The sequence below is a fragment of the Silurus aristotelis genome (assembly GCF_946808225.1).
Source record: "Silurus aristotelis genome assembly, chromosome: 15".
Lineage (NCBI taxonomy): Eukaryota > Metazoa > Chordata > Actinopteri > Siluriformes > Siluridae > Silurus > Silurus aristotelis.
In genome coordinates, this window is record NC_139588.1 from 10,102,166 (window position 1) to 10,129,003 (window position 26,838).

The 26,838-nt window shown below is 39.4% G+C and overlaps 1 protein-coding gene across 2 annotated transcripts; it reads left to right on the top strand.

The window, feature by feature from the left end:
* Nucleotides 1-1,577: 1,577 nt before the first annotated feature.
* Nucleotides 1,578-26,399, top strand: kctd1 (potassium channel tetramerization domain containing 1). 2 transcript variants are annotated; one of them, XM_083561947.1, is made up of 5 exons: nucleotides 1,578-1,844; nucleotides 19,163-19,350; nucleotides 23,402-23,546; nucleotides 24,668-24,973; nucleotides 25,892-26,395. In XM_083561947.1, exons 1-5 carry the CDS (start codon nucleotides 1,785-1,787, stop codon nucleotides 26,054-26,056), a joined length of 864 nt encoding a protein of 287 aa, XP_083418073.1. In that variant the 5' UTR covers nucleotides 1,578-1,784; the 3' UTR covers nucleotides 26,057-26,395. The 2 variants fall into 2 exon arrangements, with proteins under 2 accessions (XP_083418073.1, XP_083418072.1); XM_083561946.1 differs by lacking the exon at nucleotides 1,578-1,844 and adding an exon at nucleotides 15,724-17,367 and having other exon boundaries at nucleotides 25,892-26,399.
* Nucleotides 26,400-26,838: the final 439 nt, after the last annotated feature.

Here is a 26,838-nt window from a genome sequence, read left to right on the forward strand (position 1 = left end):
GTGTTCACGCTCTAAAATAATGTGTATAATCAGTCAAAAATTGGATGCTGGCTGTCACCGGTGGGGTGACGTCATGACCAGGAAGTAAAAAAGCACATGGAGTGAGGCGAGTGCCAGCTTCTGTTTGTTCACAAAGCGCTTTGTGTGTATGTGTTGAATTGTTCGTCAAAGAAACTCTGCTAAGGTGGACCGGCATGCCAGTTCCTGGGTCTCGCATATAGACTTTGCAGAGGGTTTCAAAATTGGCTTGCCCCTTTCTCCAACCTCACCTGCTCGGTACAGCACTCGCTCACAGGCTCAGAATCATCCCCCTGCGACGAGAGAATTAGCTCTGCCTCTATTCCTCTGAGGAGGAGGTAGAGGTGTGCTTTGCAAGCTAGGCTCGAGAAGCTATGTAGTTTGGGGCGGAGCTAGGTCGGTTCCCAAGGGAACCGGCTGCGCACACGCCGCAGATTCTCTGTACATTCCGTGCATGTGCTGTGCGCATATTGCGCCGCACTCATTGTGCCGTGCACATTCTGCTTGCATTTCTATGCGATTGCTTCACTCCTGAAGAGCACTCCTCGAGGGGGGTGCTCTCACTCCTCGTGATAAAAAAAAAGAATCTTTTTTTTTTCCGGGGTTGTGACTTACGCCATAGCCAAGCTACATAACTTGGCCAGCTCATGAGCAGAAAGTCCCTCCATCCAGCATACTCACCGGACATGTTACCCATTAAGTATGTTTGGGATGCTCTGGATCGGCGTATACGACAGCATGTTTCAGTTACTGCCAATATCCAGCAACTTCGCACAGCCAATGAAGAGGAGTGGACTAACATTCCACAGGCCACAATCAACATCCTGATCAACTGTATGCGAAGGAGATGTGTAGCACTGAGTGAGGCAAATGGTGGTCACACCAGATACTGACTGGTTTTCGGACCCCCTATACAGTAAAACTGTACATTTTAGAGTGGCCTTTTATTGTGGCCAGCCTAAGGCACACCTGTGCAATAATCATACTGTCTAATCAGCATCGTGATATGCCACACCTGTGAGGTGGATTGATTATCTCAGCAAAGGAGAAGTGCTCACTAACACCGATTTAGACAGATTTGTGAACAATATTTGAGAAAAATAGGCCTTTTGTGATAGAAAAGGTTTTAGATCTTTGAGTGCAGCTTATAAATAATAGGGGCAAAAACAAGTGTTGTGTTTATAATTTTGGTCAGTCTATCTATTTATAATAGGAATATCTGACAGATTTTATCTTCTTTGGAAGTTTGGTTTGCTTGTAGCTTTTTTAATAAAAGGGTTCTTCTAGTTATTGAGATTAAGGAAATGTGTTAGATTTAGGTGGTGCATAGCCTTAATATGCTGCTCTAATAATTATGTCAGTGGAAAGTTCAGACAAGGAGAGTAAGACAATCGTGTGTGTGTGTGTGTGTGTGTGTGTGTGTGTGTGTGTGTGTGTGTGTGTGTGTGTGTGTGTGTGTGTGTGATAGCTGATGCGATATGCTCGGTTCCCTCTGCGCGCAGGAACAGCCTCAGGCATTGCTCCATCACAACTCATCATAGCAAGCCGAGATGGAGGAGGGCGGCTGTTCCACAAAGCAAAAACACAACCAGAGCAATTTCTTTAAGTCTTTATATTCAGAAAAAGGTTGTGCTCCTCAGATAGTAGTTAGAGCTCATGCACTGCCAGTAGCTTGTTGCTGCGATCCCAGTTCACTTCATGTCTCCAAGACAGAGATTTTTTCAAGACCCTGTAGATTTGCCAAATCTCTGTAGTGACGTGTGTGCATGCAACGACAAGCAAAACCCTGGACCCTGACACAGAACCCTGGAAGTCTCATGTTACAGGTGAGAGCTTCTTCTTCTTGTGTGTGTGTGTATGTGTGTGTGTGTGTGTGTGTGTGTGTGTGTGTGTGTGTGTGTGTGTGTGTGTGTGTGTGTGTGTGTGTGTGTGTGTGGGCATATGCATGTGAGTGAGGAAGTGAATGTGTCAGTCAGCTAGCATTAAAATGTATCCTGTCCCTTGTCATATGCTATTGTTTATCCTGTGTGGAATTACGTATTTAGTGATAACTATTATTACAACAAAATTACACATGCAAAATTGGCCTATTGATTAGTACATGGTTTATCTATTCATTCTCTGTATGCTCAGTGTTGTTCTGCATTGTTTCCACCCATCTTTAAAAAAAATTTTTTGAATATTTAGAATACACTAAATTGCCCCAGGTGTAAAAGCATGTGTGCATAGTGCCATAGCATTGGAGTGTATTCCAGGATTTGGTCCAGTGTCTCCGGGATAGGCTTAGATTTATCTCTGGCCATGATAAAGATGTTACTGAAGATGAAATATTGTTTAAGTGTTGTAAGTTTAATATAGCTTGCCAGCTTTGGTATGGAAGAAACAGTGGTGGATGAAGTAAACTAATCATGCACTTGAGTTAAAGTAGAGATACACTAGGTAAAATAATATTTCAGTAAAAGTGCTCCCTTTAAACTTTCACTTATGTAAAGGTAGAAAAGTATTTGTCTTCACATCTACATAGGCTATAATGTTCTCATTATTATTTTTGTAACAAGACTTAATGCAAATAAGGCCACAGGTGTTTAAAGTTAGAGTCAGGAATTTATTCCATCATAAGTTTAAAACATAGTGTACGCTCTACCCTGATTGGTGGCTCGCTGCATGCTTGACCAGTTAAGTTTATATCCACTCATAAATAAAAGTAATGACTGATTTAAAATATTTAAAAGATATTTGACTGCAAAATGTAGTGAAGTTAAAGTCTCCCCAAATGAAAATACTTAAGTAAAGTACAGATACATAAAAAAAAGCTACTTAAGTACATTAATTAATTACATTTACTTTGTTACTGTCCAACATTGGGAAGACAGTTTCAATTTGGACCTTCATACTATATTGGAAAATTACATTTTGACCAATGTGTGCAACTGAAGTGTTAAAGAGAACAGCTGAGTCTGGCTAGGATTCTTTAATATATGCAGCATTACGTCCATTTGAGGTGAGAAATCAGGGGTCAGACCCCTCGCAATCCAAATCAACAAGGTGATTTAAACTAGTCTATTTTAAATTTCTGACACAATTATATATTTATTTTTCGTTGTTGATGTAAGCTGCGAAACTGAGCCAGGGGCACAAATGAAGCAAAAGGACAGAAGTGAAATCCTGTGGAAATGTGATATGTTCTGGAGTTTTGGACAGATAAATAAAATGACAACAAAAATGCTGTATTTGCAGTAATGTGTTGTCGTTAATGTTCTTCATGCTCAGGTAATTTTTATGATTTAAGTGTGCAGTTGGCTAAGTTTTGTTTAACCTATTGCATCATTATGTTTTACGCATTCATTATCATCTCTCCATGACCCACAGACAAGATTTGTTAGAGTCTCTTTTGCCTTGTTTAACTATTTGCAAAAGAATACAATCTGTACTGAAAAGCAATTTCATTTTTAATTGGAACTTGATCAACTTTTTGGTAAATGTTGCCTATTATAAAAAAACATGATGAGTCACTTATCAAAAATAATCATTAAATGACAATGAGTATAATTATATAACATCCATTATATAATATATAATAATAATATTAATCAAAGTACTTAATACTCAATAACTGGTGCCTTATTGAATGACAAATGTGTTAGAATATCCAGCTAAGGAAATGCATTTATTTAATTAATTGTAACAGAATGGGGAAAAGAAAAACACATCCATCTTTAAAAATTTGCTGACTAGAGGCAGGTTACCCAAAGCAGAGAGAATGTATTATTATTATTATTATTATTATTATTATTATTATTATTATTAATATTAATAAACCCAACATACTCCTGTGTTGATGCATGTAGCATTAAATAAACTCTTAACCACGTTGTCTTCCACCTTCAGAGGTGAGAAGTAATAAAGTACAAAAAGTACAATACTAAGATTTTTCTGATATTAGAACATTACTTCACTATTTATTTTTCAGACAACTTTTTACTTTCACTCATTAAATTTTTTTACACAAATATATTTACCTTCTACTTCTTACAATTTCAAAACAGGCTCGTTACTTTAATTTTAATCTATCTGGTGACATGATCAATATTTGTTCTTCTCATTGCATTCCGTTTTCAGCCGATCAACCTATTTCTTGTCATTGCATGGCTGTTTTAATCTACTACTGGTGTATCATTTCCTGCCCATTACGCACCACAGATGTAGAGTAGACTAGTTTATGAAGTTAAAAATGATCACGGCAGAAGACAAAAAGTATGGGACTAATGTGGATGAGACTGAGGGAGTCAGTGATGTAAACATGACTGAGAACAGAGACATTCCTGATCACCTGATCATCATTTTTTCTCTGTGTTATATATGGTGGTTGTTCAGTCTGGATACATTCATTAGATAACAATATTTTTAATTCTTTTGTAGTAATATATTAATATGATGTGTCGTCCAGTTCCCAGCATGACAATAAAACTAGTAGTACTAATGTATGTGCATGCTGATCCTAGGGTTAGGTCTTGTATCCTAGTATCTTTTTTATACAGCGTTTAATATGAATACCATTCCAGCTGGCTGTAGTGTGCACCACAGCCCTTCTTTTCCACACTCAGAATCACTTATGCCCAAGGAGTGTTTTAACAACGTTTTCCAATTCAGTTCAATTCAATTTTATTTGTATAGCACTTTCAATAATGAATATTGTTCCAAGCAGCTTCACAGAATTAAATAGATTGCAAATAGATATTTTGCATATATTTGCATCATATGTTAGTCGTTATCATTTTCTCCTTAAAGAACAAGCAAAGGCAAGGCAATAAATTACTCCCTGAGATGATATGAGGAAGAAACAATAAAGCTTAAACTTAAGAGGAAACACACTAAAAAGGGAAACCATCCTCATCTAGATGACACTGAATGTCTGTTTATTATAGTTCCATCATTGTTATCAACTGCTCACTGATGAGTGCTTCATCGATAAAACCGTTCTTGGGAATTCTTGGGATCTCTGTAGCAAACCACCCACACAAATTTCAGTCCAAATCTGTTCTCATGGGCCGTGAGTTTAAACTTCCACACCAAACTAATATCTAATATTTTAGTAATCGAGTATTCTTACAATTATTCCACCAATTAATAGAGTAATCAGATAAGAAGTACTAAGCCAGAGGTCACTGACGTGGTGCCTGCGGGCACCAGGTCGCCCGCAAGGACCACATGAGTCGCCTGCGGGCCGTTTCTAAAAATAGCTGTTTCCTACCTTGTTAAATCATTGTTTATAATTATTGTAAGAAATCATTAACATGATCAGTGTCTTCACATAGATCAGGGGTGTCAAACTCAGGGCTGCAGGCCAAATACAACCCGACGTACACGTCACACGTACAGATCCGGCCCACGAGATGATTTTATACAGATCTATTATTATTGTTATTAATGTCCTGGCGATATGAAGCGCTGATAACACAAACTACAGATCCCATAATGCAGCGCTTCAGCTGCTCTACCGAACGCTAGACTACCTGGGAACATTCCAGCGTCAATCAAGTCAAACTTCTGTTGATATATTTAACCCTATTGTAAAGTTATTGTGAAACCCATCACAATGGTGAAGAGAAAAGTTGATTCTGAAAACAGAGTCTTTCAAAACCGATGGGATTCTGAGTAGATGTTTACTGACACTGGCGGTAAACATGTGTGTCTTATTTGGGGAGCGAATGCGGCTGTAATTAAGGAATTGAATCTAAGACGGAACTAAGAGACAAAACATAAGGAGAAGCTGAAAAACCTGAATGCAGAGCAGAAGATACAGAAAGTAGAAGAGTTAAAGAAGAATCTGACTTTTCAGCAAACGTTTTTTACCACAGCAAAATCACAAAGTGAAGCTGGTGTGAAAACAGAGGAGAAATCAGAGGCACATCAGCCGGTTATTTACTGAGGGAGAGTTTCTAAAGAGCTGCATGATGAACGTGTGAGACGTCTGGTGTTTGACAGGAGATATTTTTATGGAGAGCAAAATATTTTAAGTTATTTAAAGTTTAAGATATTTTTTTATAAAAATGGCATAAGAGCAAATAATTCTGATTGTTTTGATTTGTTGTTATGTTAACGTTTACTTAAAACCACAATTTTGATAGATTTTTTCAGGGTTTTTTCGCAGCATGTTCATATTTCTAACTTGTATAATTTTGACATATTTTAGATATTTTTGTGGAGAGCAGTTATTTAAAGTTTAAATGAATTTATTCTGGAATAATGTTCCTGTCTGTTTTTATTCATATTTATGTTCAAAAAACATTTAGTGTTAGTGTGTTCAATAAATGTTTATCCTGTTCGGCCCGCAACCTAAAGTGTGCTTTGAATTTTGGCCCCCTGTGCAATTGAGTTTGACACCCCTGATATAGATGAATATCATTAATTATTAATAATAACATATAATTGAAGGTAAATTGAGCAAATTTGTTATTTCAGAAGTGTGTATCAAACTGGTAGCCCTTCACATTAGTCGGTACTCAAGAAGTAGCTCTTGGAGTTAAAAAAGGTTGGTGACCCCTGTACTAAGCAATACTAAAGAGAGAAAAAAGAGAGAAAAAAATAAGACTTTGTTTCCTTTTTAGAAAAAAAAAAATGTTATTGCTAAAATTCAATACAAGAATATCTGTTAAAACTAAACCCATTTAGTGCATTTAATTGCTATATTACATCAAAATACAAATACAGTGGGTTCAAAAAGTCCTTCCGGAGTGGCTGTGTAGAGTAGGTTATAAAAAAATATTTATTTAATAAAACTCTATTATTCTCCCACATGTATTTATTAATTAAATCTCACACAGTATCGTGATGTGGTTTTCTTGTCTCCAGAAAAGCTGCTGAAATTTTTCACCCACTAAATCAGTGTATTTACCACTGTACCACTGCAGAGGGCCTTTTTATATGTACTGTATATACATAAAAAAATGTAAAAATCTATTTCAAATTACTTTAAAAACGGTACCTGCACTGTACAGTGTTTTCTTTATGTTTTAGTTTGAAATGATCCCAAACTTTGGAAACTTTCTGAAATTTTCTTTGGTCTGAATCTTCTCCTTCCCCTTCATTGTTTTCTCTCAGTTCCTCCATTTTTTATTCTGCAGCATCTTCTGTGTTACCTGTCCAGAGCGCTCCAGAGTTTAGCGGGTCGTGCGTCAGTAATAATGGTCCGTGGGAAACACAGTGCGCCATGTGTAGTTAAATGGACTATATTAAGCAATCTTTGTAATCAAATTACTTGAGTTACTCAAGAAATCGTTTAAGCCTTAATCTAATGTATCCTTGGGCTTTTTAACATATGTAATTGGTTGGTATCGTTTACATTTGTGCATGTTTTAAGGAAGAGTTGTTTATCACTTTAAAAAACTTTTAATCACTTGCAGTTTATCCTCAACATTACCACATAACAAACATCTTCAGTTTTCAAGAGATCTGTTTACTGTATAGTGTTCTGTTGATGATGGGAACATATGTGCTCATGTGATGTGTGGGTGTTTGAGACAGTAGCCTGTGGGTAATCCATTTGATGTGCAATTAATTCTGCATGCTTATTAAAGAAAATGGTGACAGGTCGTTTATCACCTGAGGAAAGCATGACAGGTTGTTCATTTCTCAAGGAAACAAAGATCCTTAAAGACCGTATAAGTGTGTTGGTCAAAGATAAGTGTTTTGTTTTTGTTTTTTTTGCATCTTGATGTTTATTTTGAAATAATTTGAAATGTAATTTAAAAAATATGCACAAATACTACAACCTGTAATTTTGCACGACAAATGTTTAAGACTTAAAAACACTGACTTGCCAGTTTATTCATTACACCTACCTTACAATTGCATTTTAATGTAGTTTCAGAGCAGTTGTTTTGTGGTTTTTATTGAGATTGACTGCTTTCCGAATTTGTATGCCTTTATTACACGGCCACTGATTAAATTTTGGTCTAAACATCAAGATCAAAATTTTAAAGCCTGGTATGTTATTTTTGGCATACAAATTTCAAATGAGAAGGGCTAGATTTGTTGGTGGCAGAGGCATCTATGTTGACACTATTATAATTAAGTTCTACTAGCTAATCAAACATACACTCTATGTCTCTGTTTCTCTTTCCCACACTCTCTATTGCTTTCTTTGGCAGAATCATTTTTATTTTCATTCAAAACTGTTTCCTTTTTTTATTTCAAACTGGATTGCGAACAATACTTGCTGCCAAAAACTGTTAGACCCAGATTTGAATCTGAATTCAGTTTGAATCTGTTTGCTCTTTATACTTGACACATTGCTAAGTACAGTACACCACCTAAATAATATCCTAACAGTAGTAGCCCTATTTTGGACTCTTTACACTGATAAATGGTATAAACAGGGGCTAAAATCAATGCAGTATGATAGAAGTATACAATTAAATTGCATTTTTGTTTAACACATGCCATTCAACCAGTAAGTAAATCAATAATTAGCCAGTGAATTGAAACAAGTGTATTATATGAGAATTTGCAGTGCTGTGGCCAACACTAGAGCTTAACGTCATTAATAATATGTGCACACACTCACTGACACTGTCTAATCCATCTCTTCATTCCACCTACACTTTTTGTTTTCCATGTCCATAGTCAGTAGTAGGGTTCAAATTTCTGCCCTCAAGTACTGAAGGTGTTAATGTGAGCTTGGAAACATTTCAAACACAAATTACTAATCTCTCTCACTTCTCTCCTTTTGAAACCACCACTCGCACCACTGTGCAAAGAACTACAGATAAGAAAGTGGAGTGTCATTCTGCATATTTATCTTCCTGATATATAGTAATTTGAAATAAAAAAATTATACACTATACATTATACATACTGATACGCATGGTTAATAGACCTTAATACACTTTAAATCACTACTGAAGTATTCAGATCCAAACCAATATGATTAGATTCTGGCCTTTTAGATTATAAAATTCATTTTTTTTTCTATTTCAACCCATACATTAGGGTTGCACAAGCCAGTGTACTCTTAGTGCCAGTCCCAAGTACGGATTAAAAGGGAGGGTTGCATTAGGAAGGGCCTCCAGCATAAAACATGTGCCAAATCAAATATGCAGATCACGAATCAAAAATTTATACCGGATCGGTTGAGGCCCGGGTTACCAACGACCGCCACAGGTAACGTTAGCCAACAGGGTACCTGGTGGAAATTGGGCTACTGTTGGCCGAAGGAGGAGAAGAAGAGGAGGAAGACATCTCTAGAGACAGCAGGGAAAGGAAAAGTGTAGGAGAGTGGAGGTTCAGGAGACCAAGTGGAACTAGAGTAAGGCCAGGACCTCACATTTGAGGTGACTTTAAACTGTTCTTTCACAACAGACATTGTCTCAAAGCAGCTTTACAGAATTTAACAGTTAAGGTGAATGGTATGCATTTATCCCTGATGAGCACCATGGCGACTGTGGCGAAGAAAAACTCCCTTAGATGTTATGAGGAAGAAACTTTGAGAGGAACCAGACTCAAAAAGGGAACCCATCCCCATTTGGGTGAAATCAAGAGTGTGATTATAAATCTTTAAACAGAACACGGGAGAGTGAGAACTAACATGAGCACTGGAATGGAAGATTATGAGTAGTGTTCTTTCTACAGTCTTTTACAGTCATTTGTGGTTATAAACTAGGAGCTACTGAGCAACTCATAAAATATCATTTGCGATCATTATAGATCCAACACCAGCTTCTCCATGCCAGAGCCTTGAAAACACTCAAGGCGCTCCAATGTCCAAACTCATGAATTGGGATCCAATTGGCACTGGTACGTTTTTAGATGTTTCTGGATTTTTGCGAGGTTGGCATCTATTTCTTAAAAAGTCCACAATCTTCATGAGGTGAGACATAACTGGGGCTTAAGCAACCTCAGGATGCTGTACTGTACTGAGCATACTGTCTTTATACGCAATTCTAAATACCTCTAATTTAGTTTTCCTCCATTTTCTTTCCAGCGTAGGGGCTGTTCTCTTGAGGGCATGCGTATGACTATTATACCATGGTGCAGGTGTTTTTTCTTTAACCTTTTTTAACCGGATGGGGCAATCGTGTCTAATGTGCTAGTGAGGATAAGGTCTATGTTGTTAGCCATTTCATCAAGGTTTTAGCATTTATGGGTTTAGTTAGAAATTGTGATAAATTTCTAACTAAACCTGAATCTGTCTAAAATTTCTGAATCTGTCCTTAGTGGTTGGAACAATAGTCCTACCAAGTCAATAGCATGGTAAACATGGCTAATCTGCTCTACCGGTAGTGTGTACAATATGAGGTAATGGTCTGTTATGTCATCATTTTGAGGTAAAATATCTATATCAGTGATGTCTGCTCCGTGGGATATTATTAAGTATAGTGTGTGATTAAAACAACGAGTTGGTCTGGTGATGTTTTGTTTAACCCCAAAAGAGTTCAATAAATCCACAAATGATAGTCCTAGGGCATAATTTGCATCATCTACATGAATATTAAAATCTCCTATGAACAGCACTTCATCAAAATTGATCAAGAGGTCTGAAAGAAAATAAACAAACTCTTGAAGAAAATCAGCGTAAGGCTCTGGAGGTCTGTACATGGTGGCCAGAGTTAGAGATAGTAGGGCTTTCCTATGTATGTCTGAAAGGACAACTTTAAGAACAAGCACTTCAAATGGTTTAAACCTGAATCATAATCTCTGACTAACATTGAGAAGGACACTATAAATGGTACCTACACCACCCCCACGACCAGTCTGATGGGGCTCAGGCTTATAAGCATATCCTGACAGTGTGGACTCATTTAGATTTATATAATCATTTGATTTAATCCAGGTTTTAGATAGACAGAGTGCATCGAGATTATTATCTGTGATCATCTCATTTACAATGAGTGCTTTAGGTGTAAGTTATCTAATGTGTAAAAGACCAAATTTTCGAACTTTTTTGTGTTTGCTTATCTGACATTTTCCAGTTTTAACTGTAATAAGATTATTTCTGGATCTTGTGTAATTATTTATTAGTTTTACTACACGAGGAATAGATACCGTTTAAATAAATTGGGCTGTGTGTGTACTTGTAAATATTTGGTTTGTTGTGTCTTACCAGTCAGATCTGGATGAAGCATCCTAGAGATGTTGTCTGATAGCACTGCTGCTCCAACTCTGCTGGGGTGCAGGCCATCAGGGCAAAAGAACCTAGGATGCTCCTAGAAAAGATTCTAATTATCAACAAAGACTAGTTTGTGCTCTTGACACCATGCCTGTATCCATTCATTTAGTGCAAAAAGTCTATTAAACATCTCAATCCCTCTCTGGTAATTGGGAAGAGGCCCTGACATTATGATCCTCGTTGTGGGCGATGTGCTGTGTACCATCTCCACCAGGATCCTAAAATCCTTCTTTAAGATCTCCGTTTGCCTCAGCCTGGTGTCATTCGCTCTGGCATGGAGAACAACAGCTCCAAAGTTTATGGAGAACACGAGCACCAGGAAAAGAGCAAGTATGCACCTTCCCTTTGGCTCTGGTAGCACAGACATGCTGGACGATGGAATCTCCAAGGATTACGGTATCGCATGCTGTCTCGCAGAGAGGGGCGAAGCAGTTGTCAGTTGAGATCTCGAAGGCCGGTGGTGGTGGCGGGGGAGACGTCCTCGACCGGGGCTTGGCTTGCGTCTTCAACTGCTGCAGCATCCAGGGTCCGTGGTGCACCGGTGCTGGAGTGAACGATACCTGGGCGGGTCGTGTTGTAGATGCGCTGGGCCTGGGCAGAGAAACACACATAGTTGAGGTGCTGGGAGCATTAGGGTTAACCCGAGAATTTACATAGGACGAGAGAGCGTCCGCCCAGGATGTTTTCAGCACCGCTTTCCGCTCTCACAGCTGTGCATGCTTTGCATGTAGGTCGCAAATCTGTTTTTTCGAAGCCTCCAGCTCCAACTCTACCATTTGCAACTCGAATGAGTCCTCACCTGTGCTTAAAGGCAGACACACAACCGACATTGTGCTTATAATAGCAAATAGAGTTAAGATAAAGTGTGAGAGTTATGACAAAACAATTCAGGATTATTTAAGGAGAAAAAAAGATAGATAAATAGTAAAGTTTAGTTTGAAAACGGCAACAGAAATACAAACACGGAACAGGCGGCAAACAAGTCAAACACAGGAAGCTATGTCACAGGAAGTGACAGAAAAAAAGAAGAAGAGGAGGAGAGTGAGGCCTGAAAGAGGAAGAGGATGGTGAAAACTGAAGGAGGAAGATTGTAGTATGGGATTCAGGAAAAGGTCAGACAGAGGCTTGATATTGGTGAAGAGATTGGGCAATTACTGCAGAAGTGATGAGAGAAACAGCTAGAAAGGGACTTGGTGTGACATCTGGGAATAGTAGGGAGGCAAAGAGACGTGGTGGTGGAATGAGGAAGTGCAGGAGAGCATATGGAGAAAAAGGTTACCAAAACAGAATTGGAATCGATAAGAATGTTAATGGAGAAGTACAGAGAAGGTCAGAAGGAGCTGCATTGTGTGTTTGTGGATTTAGAGAAATCGTATGACAGGGTGCAGAGAGAGGAGCTGAAGTATAGTATGAGGAAGTCAGGTGTGTCAGAGAAGTATGTGAGGGTGGTGCAGGACATGTATTAGGACATTGTGGCAGCAGTGACTTGTGCAGTAGGAACGACAGACTGGTTTAAGGTGGAGGTTGGACTGCATCAAGGATCGGTTCTGAACCCTTTCCTATTTGCAGTGGTGATGGACAGGTTGACGGACGAGGTCAGACAGGAATTTCCTTGGACTATAATGTTTGCAGATGATATTGTGATTTGTGGTGAGAGTAGAGAGCAGGTTGAGAAAAGCCTGGAGAGGTGGAGGTACGCACTGGAGAGAAGGGGAACTTTGGAGTAAGAATTTAAGTCAGTAGCAGTAAGACAGACTACATGTGTGTAAATAAGAGGGAGGGTAGTGGAGTGGTGCAGTTGCAGGGAGAAGAGATAGTGAAAATAGAGGAGTTTAGGTACCTGGGGTCAACAGTGCAAAGTAATGGAGAATGTGTTAGAGAAGAGAAGGAAGGAGTGCAGGAAGGATAGAGTGGGTGGAGAAGAGTGGCAGGAGTGATTTGATATAAGGGTATCGAAAAAAAGTAAAAAGAAAAAGTTTTAGGACTGTGGTGAGACTTGCTATGTCGCATGGTTTAGACACAGTGGCATTGATTAAAAGACAGAAGGGGGAGCTGAAGGTGGTTTATTAGAGGGACAACGCATGTAGGACGTTTTTGGAGACAAGGTGAGGGAGGCAAGATTGAGATGGTTTGGACTTGTGCACAGTAGGGACATGGGGTATATCGGTAGGAGAATGCTCAGGATGGAACCACCAGGAAGGAGGAAAAGAGAAAAATTAAAGAGGATGTGGTGAGGGAAGACATGCTGGTAAAAGGGCAGATGAAGAGGACAGGGGGGTATGGCGATCCGCTGTGGTGACCCCTAATGGGAGCAGCCAAAAGAAGAAGAAGATGAAGTTCTTTCAATTTCAACAGAATCTAGACTTGTGAACTGATGCAGCCATATCAGGGACTGTTGGATACATTTTCTGCTTCGAATTTTCCATTAACACCCCTCTTTACAGCCCCAGTAACAGCTAATTCATTCAGACTTGAATGGCAGATGATCCACACAGCCTAAGCCTATTAGTAACTGGATTTCTTTAGTAAGGAGATATTTATTTAACATTTCCAAAAGCTTTGTAGCTGTCACTTTAGTTTTTCCTCTATGAGAGATCCTTCAGGACAGAGATGTTTGTACTTTTCAGGAACTCATTCTGATGAAGCTGCATTTCCTTTTATGGTTAGCTTGAAGACAAAGATTATAAGAGGCTGGTGAGGGAACAATGCTTTATATATAAAAATACATTTTATGCTACAACATAAAAGATAACAGGAAATAACTTTTCCCACAGAAACATTAAATGCTAATAACTGGTTTAATATGATGTAGACTTCTATTTCAGTGGAGTAAGTGTCATAAAACACATAGGGACATAATGCTACAGAAAATTAATCAACAATGCCTTAGTAATGCATCACAAGATTATTGTTGTTTTTTCCATCATGTTTTTTACAGGTTGTGATACAGAACTGCTGTATCACAGTATCCTGTTGTACCCTTGTTAAATATGCTACATTTCTCACATTGTCATTTAATGTCTACACACTTGTGTTTAACTTCCTTATGTACTCCCCAGTCCCTTTATACACTCAAGCGTTATCTCTTTGCGGCAGCCCAGGGCTCCGGCGGTGTTTTCAGTTTGATCGCACTGTGGTGTTCATTTTCGCCGAACTCCATGCCGAGCCTCAGAGGGAGAAGTCATTTATGGTGGTGCATATGCTCAGATTTTTTTTTAAGTCCTTCTTCTGAACTTCTCTATGATCACAAATTACTCAGGGAACACATTATCTACCTGCACACAAAAAACCCTCCTCCAATCCACCACATAGCCATGTAATGAGTCTGATGTAGCTTTTGAAGCGCAGGCATGTTATTTTCCCTCATGCCCACAGGCTACCCTGCCATGCAAATGATTATGAAATTGAAATTAAAACTATAAATATATTCTGCCTCTCACTCTCTTTTATCACCATCTGCACAAAGTGCATACAAATCAGGCCCAGATCAGGGTCCCAGCTCAGGACTCTACTTTAAAGCTGGGATAATTGCAAATTGAGTATCTAGGTGTGAAATAGGTTCTTCTAAGGGAAATTAAAAATAGGAAGGAGACAAGAAACATTTTACCCTCTCGCACTTTTTTTCCGCTTTCCTTTAAGAGATGTTGTTGCTGGTTCAGATGACATGCCTGCAGGCAGTAACAGCAGAACGAGACAAAGCAATAGAGACTTCTCATTTTAAACTGAAACCTCACAGGATGTTTCTGCAAAAGCTAAATGAGATGAAGTCTACTGCTACATTTAAAAACATTTGTCTAAATCCATACACCTAAAGGTTAGGGGTCATACTCAAAGACCTGTCAAGTGTTCTTTGGTTGTCATGAGATTTAAACCTCACAACCTTCTAGTCAGTTTTACAGAATTGCTAAGGTATCACTGCTTCAGAAAGAGCACAGTGGTACAGTGCATTATACTGATCTTACGACTCATATGTATCGTTTAATATGTAACTAAAATAAATATATGTTCTTCTTTTTTTTGGTAAGGTGGACAGCTGCTTCTGGTGGAAATTTTCATAGGATTCTAAGGTAAAGGTCCTTTTTATTTGTCACATGTACATTACAGCACAGTGAAATTCTTTCATTGCATATTCCAGCGATGTTAGGAAGCTGAGGTCAAAGCACAGGGTCAGACATGACACAGCACCCCTGGAGTGCAGCGGTTTAAGGGCCTTGCTCAAGGGCCAACGAGGGGTAGCTTGGTGTTACAGGGACTTGACCTTCGGATCAGAGCCTTAACCAATGAGCTATCACTTCCATATGACCTGTCCCATGCATTAATTTATTTAAATTTAAATATATAGAGAAATGTATCAGTTTGTACAATTATATGGAAATTATATAGACCCTTGTCACACTCTGAGAAGCTGAGAAGATACATGCACAGTGCTTCAATGAGATTATTTCGTGAATTTTTAGAAGTCCCTTATTGCTTTTAGTTTCCCCTCGATCCAGTTAAAACATTGTGTATGCAAAAGTGTATAAGACAGAGTGGGGGTAAGTTTTGATTTTGGGAATGCTCCTTCCCTTTTCGCTACACCTTTAAGAGCTTCTGCGTGCCTGAGCTCATAGCTGAAGGTCATTAAAAAGCACAGTTTTAAAAAAAAAAAGAAAAAAGAAAAAAAGCTCTGCGGTCCAATATAGCGCATGCGCACTGCCCCGGGACTCATACACTCAGACCGCAATATGGCGAGAATGCCTGGCAGCGGGCACTACTGCTGTGGCGACGACACGACCACGGTGTCCGGAGAAAGGGAACGGGACTCGGAGGACGGAGAGGACGGAGACATTCAGGAGATCCAGATCACAGTGGACGAGGGTGAAGAGTGCGAGAATAAAGAAAGAGAGTTGGAGCACAAGAACTGCGAAGGAAGCGAGGAAGCGGTCCTTATGCGAAATATAGACCAGCAGCAAGGGGTGCACGACGTGCGCATGCCAGATGCTGATGAGGCAGATGCGACACATCTGTCTGCGTCGGAGCGCTCGCGTCTGAGCGAGAACACGCGCTTGGCCACGCGTTATGCGGTTCGGATCTTCCGCGAGTATTTAAACGAGACGGCGCAGAGCACGAACTTCGAAAGCATGGACAAGCACGGGCTCTGCAGAGTGCTGCGCGCTTTTTACTCAGAGGCGCGCTCCAAGAGCGGCCAGCTCTACAGTAAGTCGTCGCTGATCAGCATACGCAGCTCGCTCAACCGGTACCTCAACGAGCCGCCTTTCTGCCGCACGCTCGACCTGACCAAGGACCCGGAGCTGCGCAGTGCCAACCTGGCGCTCGCGGCAGTCATACGTCGTCTGGAGGAGCAGGGCGCAGGACCCGTGGTTCAGAAGCAGGCGATCACGCGCGCCGACCTGCGCAGGCTCTACGCGTCCGCTGCGTTCAGCGCGCGCACCGCCTTCGGGCTCCTCAATAAAGTCTGGTTCGAGACGTGCATGTACTTCTGCACGAGGGGGCGAGAAAACCAGCGCGAGCTCGAGCAGGGCTCGTTCGGACTCGCAGCGGACGAGGACGGGAGAAGGTTCGTCTACTTTAAAGCGCTCGGGCCGTACCACAAGTCCCGCTCTTCATCCTGGAGCAGGAAAAGGTCAGACCTGGATGAGGAAAACCTCCCGCGCATGTATGAAACCGGCACGGAGTTTTGCCCTTACGCGAGCTTCGTGAAGTACCTGTCAAAGCGCAATCCCGCGTGCAGGGCTTTTTTTCAGCGTCCGCGCGACCACTGCGGTGAGAACGACGCGACGTGGTACGAGAATAAAGCGGTGGGCAAGAACCTGCTGGGCACGCGCATGCAGATGCTCTCGCGCGCGGCTAAGCTCTCCAAAACCTACACCAACCACTGCATTGGCGCCGTCTCCGTAGCAACGCTTCACAGCGTCGCCGGCATTGGCTCGAAGTTGGCGCCGCTGCCCAGCGCACCGGAAACTCTCAACGGAAGCCTCGAAGCGCGCAAAATGTGCAAGCGTCCTCGGGCGGTGATTGATTCCGCGAGCGTGCCCACGACGGGTTCTTCACCGAAAAGGCTTTGCGCTCGTCCTGGTGCGGAGAACGCGAGCCCTCCGGTCGCGGTCGCGGATTCCGCGTCCCCCGTCGCCCCGACTGCGCTCGAGCACCAAGGGGAACCTGCGCTCGTGCTGTCCGCGCAGGTAATCATTTCAGGTGTCATTCCGAGCGAATATTTACAACGAGACTTAATCGGTGCAAGTTCTATTGCTCTCACAATGCAGACTGATGTTTTTTGAATTATAAAGTGTGTTTTTACGGTGCGACCAGATATTATTATAGACCCTGCTGGTCACGTGGTCACGCAGGGCTCACCCGTCCTAAAAGACACATTTGGGTACATGTGCATGAGTCCCTCATTAGCAACCTGAGCAGCTTTAGTAAGTGTTTGACTTGGAAAAATCACAAGACTTTGAACCATGAAACAATGAAGTCAGGTTTAGTGTGAGCGTTCGCCATTACTGTTCCACTCTCACAGAAACTATGCTCATAAAACTGTTCAAAAAACAAGGTGTCATCTGTTTGTGCTCATGTTCATAATATCTCTCAAAGCATCATTGTATAAAAATGCAATTAATGTTTCCTTTCGAAATCCATTAAACATCTAAATAAACTAATCAAATGCTTTGTTGTCTCATCCTTGTCTCATCTCTGATCATTCAGAAATATTTGTCCGACAAATATTTCAAGTCTTCTGTCATTTGGTTGTGGGATTCATGTATGCGTTTGTAGCTCACTCTCTATTGCTGTGCTTGTTTCAGTAATGCAGTAATTTATCTTCACATCATGAAAGTTGGCATGGTTAAGGGTTGCAGATGATATGTTAAGGATCCAATAACTTTTGAAAAGATAGAAGTGCTCTAGAATTTCATCCACTCGTCACGAGTGTCTTATTCAGCATAAGAATACAAGAAGAAATTCTGGAACGTGGATGCAATTAAAAATAAAGATGGAATTTAAGAGAAGTGCATTGTATGAATTGTTTAAGCACTGTGGCTATACAGCAGAATCAGCAAGGAAAGAGTGCAATCTCTCCAAACACACAACAACAGATTATTGATGCAGTTCAGCATGTGCTGTATTATTTTTTTTTTGTTTTATAAAATTATAATTGTCAAGCATTTCTAATAAAAATTATTAGCATGTACAGTATTTCCATGGTTTCCCCTAGTAAAGAATTTATCCTTTTACTTAAGGAAAGTTTCAAGCCTTGTAGGTGTGCCATGTCAAAGCATTTTTCAGTCAGAAGAGATCAATTGTATTAGACACACACACAAAATAAAACACTGACACCTGTACACATTCCTTAAAAAAAAAAGGGTTATCCTCTAATTTTCTAAATCACATTGAAGTTTGTATTTACATTATTTGTGTAGTTTGCCCAATGTTTCACAGTGTGTATAAATAAACGCTGACCACTGATTTCACTCATATCTTTTGTACAGCGCAAACAAATTGTCTCAAAGCTGGAACATATGCTAGGGACAGAAGTTGTGGCTCTGCTGCAATAATTATATTATCTTCTTTTATCTGCTAGTACAGAATGTAGTATTCTTTGCTAAACTAGTAGTGTTTCCAGTGATTAGTATAATATATGGTTTATGTTTTTTTTTCTTGTTTTATTTTTTAGCACACTCATTTATCAGGACTGTGACCTACATTCAGCACTGTCCTCATACCATGCATAAATGCATGAGCTAGTTGCATGTGCTAGTTAGTTGTACTGGACATCCAGTTCACTCCCACAGGAACACACTGACTGCCCCTGGGGCAACTCTATCCAACTGTTTCCTTCTCTGATGGTGCCCTCTCTCTAATACATGCAAATACTGATCTAACCACACACAAAAACACATCCATGCTAACATAGTTCAAATATACTAGATTTATACACAAAGTATTGTTCATACCTTGCTCTTGTATGTGTCTGGACCTCAGGAGCATTGCAGTAGCGTGGCCATGTCAACACGACCTTGTTTGGCACAGTCTCCAGTCTCTCCAGTGAGTACAGCTGGCATCCCAACACCAGCCCAGCTGACCAAGGGGAACGCTCCAGTGCACATCGATGTGGGAGGACAGATGTACACCAGCAGTCTCGCTACGCTCACTAAATACCCCGAATCTCGGTAAGATACAGACACTTTTTTAAAACCAAAGACAGTATTTATCAGCATTGTGTAGATTGTAGATACCTAAATTGTTTCTGAGAAAGAATTGTCTTTTATGTACATCAAAATTAGGACGATAAAGCACTCTTATGTAGTTAAAACTTGGCTTTAGTTCTTGGGCCATACCACTAGTTGTGATTTATATAAGTACAATATTTTTTTTAGTTACACTGTACTTTAATACTGTCAAGTATTTTTCACTGGGAAATCCAGTGATTATTTGCATGTTTCACATATGTCTGGCTGAAGGAGTTCATGACCAGAGGTTTGGTGGGTCAAGTGACAATAGCATGATATCCTCAAAAAAATCAAGATTGGAGGTTGTCAAACTTAATAAGCAAATGCATTATGCTACTCTATAGTGACTTATTAATTATTAATTACAAAGCTTAGAGTTAACAACAAAGTCATCCAACATACAATTCTAGCGGATTGTGGTTTCACATATACCTCTGTTCATCTGTATTTGATTCAGCAAGTGTGTTTCCCTTCACTGTTTTTATAGTCTATGAGGTGCTCATTGAAGAGCTAAAATCATTAACTATATCCAAGCACACAAATCATCTAAAACTAACCTCTACAACAAGGTATCGGAATAGGGAAACAATGTTTCCTATTTTTCTGGTTTCTGAAAATATTTTACCTCACATTTTGTGGGTAGCATGGATGACATCTACATCGTTTCATTCCTAAAACAAATACTTTATAAACTTGGTCTTTTTTTGTGGGCATCACCTAACGTAGATCAGCTGTGACATGCATGCATTGTTATAATTTATCAACATACATGAAGGGAATCAGCTTCTGAAATAAGAAGTAGGAGGAGCCTCAGCCTCAGGAAAAATCAATGATAATGATTGTGGTGGAGTAGAAGAGAAACTGACAGTGGTGTACAGTAACAAAGTAAATGAAATTAATTACTGTACTTAAGTAGTGTTTTGACGCGTATCTGTATTTTATATTGATGTCACATCAGTAAGGAGAGCTAAACCCAAACTAAAATTATGGATGACAAAAAAATGTAGAAACCCTCAGGAGAGCAATTCAGAAAAAATAGGAAAAAAATAGGGGGTAAACGTGCAGAAGATAAAGGTCCTCATCTTGTTATGAGGATAATAAAGGATAATGCATTTAATGAAATAGACTAATAACTGTATATCACTTGTGGTTATACTGTGTTGCCTGCTATGCTTTTACACATAGAGCAACAGTATGTCTTTTAGCTGCATAACATTATAATTTATATAGTTTATCATAATGTGTGTTGCAACAAAACAATTATAACGTAAATAGTCAAATTGGAAAGTACTTAGCACTTATTGATTTGATTACCTTTAACTGAGGTAATGTCATAAAGGTTTCCTGTGATTGTTCAGTACAGCTTAAACAACTAATTCAAAAGATAAATATTACAAGGATATCGATGTTGTATGTATCTCCTTTAGCTACAATTAGCCAAGGAGTTGTATGGTGCTTGGTTCTATGAGTTTGATCAATTGTGCACAATGACGTGTATTTAATTGTGCAATAAAAGCATTTAGAGTGATATTTATACATGAAAGCAAGCTTTACGAAATGTATCCAAATTTGTGGACTGCTCTGGGGATATGTCTTACTCATATAGTCATGGTAGTTGAAGCAGAGAGGAGTTTTTTAAAGCTGAAACTAATCAATTGGGAAAATGTTGGGTCATGGGTCATGGGTCATGGTTTACCTTGGGGGCCTCAATCAAGCTCGAAACGCCATTGCTTCTTAGTGATATCTACTTAACACTACAGTTCAGCATCAGTTCAACATCAAGCAGAACATTTTGAAAGTAATAAAAGATGGAAGAAACTCCCGACTCTAACTTGCCACAGCACCCGTGGCCTTATTTGCACAATTGATTTAGTAGTTAACAAGTAGTTGAAAAGAAGGTTTTGGGCTCATGATCATTTATTAGATATCATTCAATGTTTAACTCATTAATATTATTTTATTAATAGATTGGTGTACTAAAAGTAACATTTGAGTCTTTTCACATATTTGATTTAGGAACAGTCTTGACAAAAAGGATAATAATGTCGTGACAAAAAGGATAATAATACAATATAGCCATAATAAATAATACTACTTGCATACTTAAGTACATTTAAAAGCAAATATGGTACTTTTGTACTTTTAATCAAGTCAAAGTTTAAAGGGACCACTTTTACTGGAAATCAGTGACATTAGATGTATCCATTCATGTCATTCCCTGTGTGTGTGTGTGTGTGTGTGTGTGTGTGTGTGTGTGTGTGTGTGTGTGTGTGTGTGTGTGTGTGTGTGTGTGTGTGTGTGTGTGTGTGTTTGTCTTGTCTATGCTTATTATCCTGCTGACCAGTACACTTCTGCAATGCCAAGGAGTGTTAAAGTCTCCTGGCTGCTGACTGAGACAAACATCAAAGAAGAGAGCCTGCAGCACTGGGTCTCCATCTTTTTCTCTCATAAAGCCTTAAAACTGCTCATACATACTGACACAAAAGTATATAGCCTTCCACAACGTTTCATTTTCACACATAGGCTCATGCAGCCTTACACAGTCTTGTATAGTTTTAGGAGTACAATTCTTTAACACTGTCTTACATATTATACAGTCTTACATTGACTCTGCCACACAGATACACACAGTCTCAGTATTGCATCATTTTACACACTATTATACAAACAGACAGTGTCATACAGTCTATCACAATATTATACAGATTCAGAGTAATGAAGTCATACACCGTTTAGGCATAACATTTTGACATTGTAACATTACGAACGGTGAAAAGAATAACACAGATTGTCTCTTCATCATGTTAGTGGGTGGTAAATATTAGGCAGCATGTCTTCATTTTGTCTTCAGATTTGATGTGTTAAAAGCAGGAAACAAAGACAGAGCATCTACAAAACCAGCTCTTTTGGGCTGTTGCCGGTTTGCAGTGGTCAGTATCTATCAAAAGTGGTCCAAGAAAGGAACAGTGGTAAATCGGCGACAGCATGTGAGGAGCAAAGGCTGGCCCGTGTGGTCCGATCCAACAGACGAGATCCTGTAGCTCAAATTGCTAAAAAAAAACGAAATGCAGGAAAAGCGGGACCAACATAATATTAGGCAGGTGGTCATAATGTTATGCCTGATCGATGTATAGTGTCACACAATCTTATAATGTTATGCACTCTTTGACAATACACAGATTTACACAGTGCCATAAAATCTTACACTGCCACACAATATTGTACAGATACACAAAGTGTCATACACTCGCTCACAATATACAGACTGACACAGTGTCATGAAGTCATACACTCTCACATAGTATTACATTTACACACAATATAAAACACTTACACAGTGTCATCAACCGTATTAAACACCTTTAGGATTAATTAAAACGCTTATTGCGCCCAGGCCTCCTCATTCTATAACAGTACCTGACTTTACTAACAAGCTCTATGGCTGAATGAACACAAATCAAGTGAAACATCTTCCCAGAAGAGTGCAGGTTATTATATTGTGGGGTCAAAATGTGGAATGTTTATAAAGCACATACAAATGGCCACAAACGTTTGTCCATGTCAAGATGGGACAGTGAGTGTGGTTTTAGAACAGTGTATTCTTGATAAGGACACATGTAGTAGTGGTTTATTTTACTCCTGCATACATGTACAGCTTTGTCAACAGTGTTGAGCTTAAACAAACTAACGCCCCAGTAATGCTACTCTCCTACTCATAAATGTTATGACTCATGATGGTGTGTGTTTGTGTATGCATACTCTCAGGCACTTGTAGAGCTTCACGTGCCTCTATTGCATCTGTAGAGCATGAGGTGCATTGTAAGGCTGACCTGTTAATAGACACACACGTAACACATATGCATATACACAGGGGAACTAATATGCACACCCACTGGTGTCCTCTACAGAAGCTTTTTTTTACATCCTCACACGTAACCTCAGATTTCATCTATTTAACTCTTTTCTATTTCTCTCTTGTTCTGATGCACAGGATTGGTCGATTGTTTGATGGTACAGAGCCCATCGTGCTAGACAGCCTAAAGCAGCATTATTTCATCGATCGAGACGGTCATATGTTTCGCTACATCCTTAACTTTCTCAGGACTTCCAAATTGCTTGTCCCAGATGACTTTAAGGTGTGTTTGATTATTCCTCTAGTCCTGTATATGTGTTTATTTCTAATTAATGCTATTCCTAGCTACATGTATCCACTACTTACTTCAGTACAGCTAGTGAACTTGTTAATTCATCTATTTCATTGATATTCTGATTTCAAATTTAGTGGATAATCCCGTATACGTTTATTATTGGGGTGTATCCATATCTGAATGCATTATTCAGAATGAACAGAAAATGTTTTTAAAATTATTTATATAGAAACAAACAGGAGGAAATATTTTTTTTGAAAGCTTGACCAGAATATAGTTAACTGAGTATAGAGGGTATAAGGCAAGAGGTGTGCATTAGTACTGGGATCATGTGACAAAACTAATTTTGTGTTTAAAATTCATTAGAAAATGTCACATACATATAAGAGTAAAGATGTGTAAAGATAACATGTGCAAGATGTACATATTCATCGATCAGGCAAAACATTATAACATTATGATCTGTGAAGTGAATAAAAATAAATATTTCTTCATCATGGGACCTGTTAGTGGGTGGGATTTATTAGGGAACAGGTGAAAAAAACTTTGTCCTCAAAGTTGATCCAAGAAAGGAACCGTGGTGTATCGGCGTCAGGGTCATGGGTGGCCAAGGCTCATTGATGCAGGTGGGAAGTGAAGGCTGGTCTGTGCGGTCTGATCAAAAAGACGAGCTCCTGTAGCTCAAATTGTTGAAGAAGTTAATGCTGTTAATACTCCTTAGGTCAGAACTGTTTTTCCAGCAAAAGAAGACCAACACAATATTAGGAAGGTGGTCATACAAGTAATGCCTGGTCAGTAGTTATACCGTTATGCCTGGTTGGTGTACATGCCTAATGAAAAGGACATTTTTACATTTGGCAGATGCCCTTATCGAAAGCATCTTAAAGTTTTTTTTAGTTATATTGCTAAATACCTGAGGGTTAAGAGGCTTGTAAAAGGGATCAGCAGGGAAGGCTTGGTGGTGCTGGGATTTGAACCCATGACCTTACAATCAGAAGTTTAATATCTTATCCACTGAGCTACCACTTCCTCACCACATACTGAAACAGGTCAGAATTTTTACTTCTAGTAATCAAAAGTATTATTTTTCTATCTATGTGTTTGAGCAGGATTACTGCCTGCTGTATGAGGAGGCACAGTATTTTCAGCTGCAGCCACTGCAAGTTGAGCTTGAGCGCTGGTGTTCAGAACGAGACTCAGGGTGTGTGTCACGCTCATGCGAATGTGTGGTGATGCGTGTGGCTCCTGACCTGGGCGAAAGGATCACTTTGAGTGGAGATAAGGCTCTCATCGAAGACATTTTCCCTGAGATTGGAGATGTCATGTGCAATTCAGTCAATGCAGGATGGAACCATGATTCCACTCATATCATCCGGTTCCCTCTTAACGGATACTGCCATCTAAATTCTGTACAAGTAGGTTGAACATATTTTACACGCAGCATACACTTGAGCTTTATAATGTTGTCTAGGCTGAAACACTGACTACATTTTTACTAAAATATCAAGTGGTGCCAAAATACATTTAGGAAAATATATATATTTTAATTCAATTCAATTATATTGACAAACAAAAAGCATGCATTAGAAAATTCATGTTATATATACAGTTATCCTTCCTACCTAACTGCACAGTTTTACATTAAGTTTATTTGATTAAACATACAATGTCTTCTGTTTTGTACTACTTCCATTTTTACGTTTTTTTTTTTTTTACAATTGAACAATTAGACACAAATATTAATTTGAAATCAAGACGGACAGACAGACAGATATTTTGTAGTCAGCTTACCCGTTCATCCCAAAGGTGTTCAATAGGATTGAGGTCAGAGCTCTAGAGCAGGCCACTCAAGATCTTCCACTGCAACCCATGTAAACCATATCTTCATGGAGTTGGCTTTGTGCACAGGGACTTCATCATGCTTAAACAGGTTTGGGTCTACTAGTTCAAGTGAAGGGAGAATTAAATGCTACAACATCCAAACACATGTTTGGGTGCCTCCAACACTGTGGTAAGATTTTATTCAAGAACCACATATGAATGGAAACATCAGGTGTCCCCAATACTTTATTAATTTATTGGTAAAAAGACCGATAAAATAATCTAAATAAAGTTACTCATGTATAGACCTAAGGTCAAAGGGCTGATCCAATTTAAACCAATCTAAGTAAAATTTGTATCCTCTTTAGTCTTCTTAATATCCTGTTATTGTAGAATAATAATAATAATAATAATGTGTGTGTGTGTGTGTGTGTGTGTGTGTGTGTGTGTGTGTGTGTGTGTGTGTGTGTGTGTGTGTGTGTGTGTGTGTGTGTGTGTGTGTGTGGTGTGAGGTTCTGGAGCGGCTCCAACAGAAGGGATTTGAAATTGCTGCGTCGTGTGGAGGTGGTGTGGACTCATCCCAGTTTAGCGAATATGTTCTACGAAGAGAGATCAAGCAAGTTCAAAGTGACGTCCTTACATCAGTCATTCAAATTAAACAGGAACCATTGGACTAGTGGGAAATTACTTCCACTTTTTGTTTTAAAGGAAAGGCCATAATCTTTCAAGTATATACAATTGGTATATACAATAATCAACTTTTCAATGTTGACATGCAAAAAAAATAGAATAGATCGTTAATATCTCACTACAACAAGGCAAAGAGTTGTTCAACTTTTTGACCTTTGATTACCAGATTCATCTCCTCCTGTCTCAGCAAAAGAGCAAAAACTCAAAAGCTACCCCCCTTCCAGGGATCTGTGTGTTTATGCAATCATTTTAATATTCTTAGATAAAGGATCTCTAAACAATTTTTTCAAATTATGTTATCAGAAATCACTGCACATACACAAAAGCACAAAATAAAGGAATCTTCTTCTTCTTCTTTCGGCTGCTCCCATTAGGGGTCGCCACAGCGGATCATCCGTCTCCATACCACCCTGTCCTCTACATCTGCCTCTTTCACACCAACTACCTGCATGTCTTCCCTCACCACATCCATGAACCTCCTCCTTGGCCTTCCTCTTTTCCTCCTACCTGGTGGCTCCATCTTCAGCATTTTTCTACCAATATAATTCGTGTCCCTTCTCTGCACATGTCCAAACCATCTCAATCTCGCCTCCCTCACCCTGTCACCAAAACATCCTACATGTGCTGTCCCTCTAATAAACTCATTTCTAATCTTGTCCATCCTCGTCACTCCCAACGAAAACCTTAACATCTTCAGCTCTGCTACCTCCAGCTCCATCTCCTGTCTTTTACTCAATGCCACTGTCTCTAATCCATACAACATCGCAGG

Excerpts from the sequence above, each read along its gene's own strand:
- kctd1 (XM_083561946.1), top strand. The coding sequence starts at position 15,871 with ATGCGCACTGCCCCGGGACTCATACACTCAGACCGCAATATGGCGAGA. Across the intron at positions 23,547-24,667 it reads TTGTCCCAGATGACTTTAAG|GATTACTGCCTGCTGTATGA; the intron begins GTGTGTTTGATT and ends GTGTTTGAGCAG. Across the intron at positions 24,974-25,891 it reads GCCATCTAAATTCTGTACAA|GTTCTGGAGCGGCTCCAACA; the intron begins GTAGGTTGAACA and ends GTGTGGTGTGAG.